Source organism: Anoplolepis gracilipes, chromosome 16, assembly GCF_047496725.1.
Source record: "Anoplolepis gracilipes chromosome 16, ASM4749672v1, whole genome shotgun sequence".
Taxonomy (NCBI): Eukaryota; Metazoa; Arthropoda; class Insecta; order Hymenoptera; family Formicidae; genus Anoplolepis; species Anoplolepis gracilipes.
The window spans coordinates 8,177,729-8,181,443 of record NC_132985.1 but is presented as its reverse complement, the minus strand read 5'-3'; the positions used below and the strand labels follow the sequence as shown (position 1 = coordinate 8,181,443).

Genomic DNA, 3,715 nt, shown 5'->3' with positions numbered 1-3,715 from the left:
TAATTTTTGGTGAGCGTAATAAGGAGGATGTATCTTCATCTTCATCACTACTTGAAAAATATAGGCGATTTCTTTTTCTATATTTGTTAAGTTCAGTTTCAGACGTAGATTGCACATCTGATGTTTCGCATTTTTTGAGTTTTGCATGAGCCTTTTGAAGATAGTCTGTAATTTAAAAAAAAGTGTATAAGCCCTGGCTAAGTGGATATAATTTGATTACAGTCAGGGCACACACACTCTTGTGTAACGCATAATGCATATGCATAAAAATCTAATTGGTCCATAATCAAATGCATAAGGAATTCTTCTTTTTCTTCTTCTTCTTCGTGTAATAGGACTAAGTCCTGTCGGTTCCACTGGTATTTCCCTCCTGTGATCCTGAGGTCCAACTTTCGTACCACCGTTTAGGTGGTCTTCCTACGGCCCGTCTGGTATTTAGTTTTTGTATTTTTGCCCAATTTGGTAATTGTTCTGGTCTCATTCTATCAACGTGATCTCTCCAAAATCGACGTCGTGCTCTCGTCCATCTCACTACGTCTTGTAGTTCGAACTCTCTCCGTATATCGCTACTTCTTATTCTATCCCTAAGGCTAACCCCCTTGATGGTTCTCAGTATCCTCATTTCCGTTGTCCTCATCATCCTTTTTGTTTTTGAAGTTTCAGCTCTCGTCTCTGCTGCATAGGTGAGCACTGGTCTAATGCAGGTTTTGTATATCCGAATCTTGCTCTTCGTGGTCATATACTTATTCCTCCATATTATGTCCCTGAGGCAGCCTGCAATTCTGGCTGCCTTATTATTTGTCTGTGTTCTTGCCTTGTTCAGAAGGTATCTGCCACTATATGTTTCCACTCCCAAGTAATTAAAGCTCATTACTTGTTTGATGATGTGGTCGTTCACCACCAGTTTGCATCTAATCGGTTCTTTTGCGATCACCACTGGGTTTTTTTACGGGATATGAGCATATTAAACTTTTCTGCTGTTGCTTTGAACTTGTTAAGTAGCCTTTGTAAGTCGTCCTTATTCTCGGTCATAAGGAATTCAATCAATCAAATTCCTTATGTATATGCGTTATGTGTTATGCAAATGTGTGCTGCAGCCCTAACCTAAAATAACTTCACAAAGACTATTTATAAGATTTTATTACACGTATTTTTTAACGCAACATACATACCACATTCAAAAAATATGCGTTTTACGCTATACGCTGTTCAATTATTTTCGTTAGGTTCTTCTCCAAATTTAAGAGCTTTGTTGAAACGTGATGTCATGTTTTATACGGCGGCCATAAAACCTGTTTCTTACGAGGAGTAAGCCATTTCAAATGGACAAGTGCAACATCTCCATTAGTGTCCTCGTCAGCATTATTGCAAAATTCAATGCCGCAATAAGCCATAAATGTACGTTGCCTATAAACTATAACATCAAGCACGCAATAAACACACATAAAATCACTTAATTTTCTTTAACTACACACAAAAACTTTCTTTTTTTTTTTACTTCGCAAATATTTACACATATTTACTTCAAAAAATATAATACGAAGCACCACAAAAACTTCTTCTTTTAGTGACAAGAACTTGGCTACGCTTCCGCAGACACACAACACAACGATGATAATTGAAAAACTCTTATATACTCAAGTTGTAAGCCCTTTGTTTTTATCTGCATTGTCTGCGTATCAATAGATGCGTTCCGTAATGCACGCATATGCGCGCATTATAAAATGGAACGCAGCGTGTTTTATGTATAATGTAAACACAACCAATGAGAAAAAGGCAGCGATTTAAATACATTTTATGCATATAAAATATTGATTTATCAATAATAATTAATAAGTATAATAAATTATATGTATATTTATCTATTTATTATTTTTGTGCTTGGTATATATATAATTAAAATAATTTTTATAAGACCACAAAAACTTTTGTTTTAAAATTATTTAAAAGATGAAAGATTAGAATATTTATTTCAAAATTGGATATATTAAAATAATTTAAAGTATATACAAGCATTAATAGAATAAAATAGAATAAATACATGAAAATGACGATAAAATAACGTAATTTTAGAAACGTGATTATTTGGTGATTAAAATTTCGTCATATTGTCGTAGCTTTTTGATTACATGACGTCAAAAAACTTAAAATGAAATTTTCGACGTCAAAATGACATGTGCTTGCTACCTGGGATGATATCTTTTTCTAACGCAATCTGCAAAGCTGTTTGTTTAACTGTTGTTGATTTATCAATGTCAATATTATTTTTAACATCTTTTTGTTTTTTCTGAAAAAGAAATTATTTAATTTTAATATATTATATATTTATAGTTATTATAATTTTAAAATTAAAATAAAAAATATAAAATATTATATATAAATGAAATATTAAAATATTAAATATTAAATTATATATTAAATAAAAATGTATAACATAAATATTGTATAATCACCTTTTCTCTCTTTGCAATCTTTCTGTTGCATGCGTTAACCATATTTTTGTATGTTTAATAATATCAGATTCGATAGCATTAGGAATATGTTGCCTTATAGTGCGCTATGATAGCACAATGATATTTCATTTTGGGTTACCAGCATCATACTTGGTACATATATTAAAAAATATGGGAAATAAAAATTTGACGAGACATAAGCAGTGTCTAATATATTTTTGCCGGTACCTTTAAAAATGGCGACAAAAAAATAGTTTTTTCTAAATAACTCAAAAAAGATATTGTTAACAATATATAGCAGGAACGGATAGTTTCGGGAATTCCACTTTAAGAAAAATTCACGTATGTAATGTTAGACAAAAATAAGAGTATATTTTTGATTGCACAAAACAGAAATGTATTTAATGACGCAATGAACAAAAAAAGAAAACGCATATGCATGTACGACCGATTCGATTGACTCTACTCAACGACACATACACACACACATATATAGACAATAAACGCGCAGACGCATGCGCTGTCGTTGCCTTCCTCTTAACAAAATATCGCGTGAAGCGCGCGAGCATCAAAAACAAAAATACGGTTTTATCCAACATTCCCACCGCTTAAGTGCTTCACGCATTTATTTGTTAAATTTAACATTGCACATAAATCTTTAAAACGCTCTCTCGGGATAGCTTTTGTATAGATATCTGCTCGTTGTAAACTGCTTGGAATATAACACACTTTTAATTCATTTTCCTCTACTTTCTCGCGTAGAAAATGATAACGAATATCAATGTGCTTTGTTCTTTTGTGGAAGACTGGATTCTTCACTAATTGAATCGCAGATTGATTGTCTACATAACTATTGTCTAGATTGTCTAGATAACTGTAGCTTCCTTGCATTGACATCCGATATCATTCATTAGTTTTCTAAGCCATACAGCCTCTTTTGCCGCCGCTGCGGCCACTACATATTCCGCCTCGGTCGTACTTAAAGTCACAGACTTTTGTCGTTGCGATGACCAAGTTATCGGGCCATTTGCGAACATAAATACATAACCGGTCGTCGAGCGCTGCGTTTCTATATCGCCTGCAAAATCCGCGTCCGAATACCCTTCTAATACAAAATTCCCACCGCTTTTATATATTATTCCGAGTTCCATAGTTCCTATCAAGTATTTGAAAACGCGTTTTACTGTGTTCCAATGATTTTTATCATGTTTGTTTAAGAATCGGCTGAGTACATTTACTGTGAAGGCTATGTCGGGTCTCGA

The 3,715-nt window shown here is 33.3% G+C and overlaps 1 protein-coding gene across 1 annotated transcript; it reads right to left on the bottom strand.

The window, feature by feature from the left end:
• Positions 1-337: 337 nt before the first annotated feature.
• On the bottom strand, positions 338-1,394 carry LOC140674791 (uncharacterized). Its single transcript, XM_072908557.1, has 2 exons — positions 1,304-1,394; positions 338-936 (listed from the first exon to the last, which is right to left on the bottom strand). Exons 1-2 carry the CDS (start codon positions 1,392-1,394, stop codon positions 338-340), a joined length of 690 nt encoding a protein of 229 aa, XP_072764658.1.
• Positions 1,395-3,715: the final 2,321 nt, after the last annotated feature.

Excerpts from the sequence above, each read along its gene's own strand:
- LOC140674791 (XM_072908557.1), bottom strand. The coding sequence starts at position 1,394 with ATGGCTTATTGCGGCATTGAATTTTGCAATAATGCTGACGAGGACACT. Across the intron at positions 937-1,303 it reads TTTGAAATGGCTTACTCCTC|TGGTGATCGCAAAAGAACCG; the intron begins GTAAGAAACAGG and ends AAAAAAACCCAG.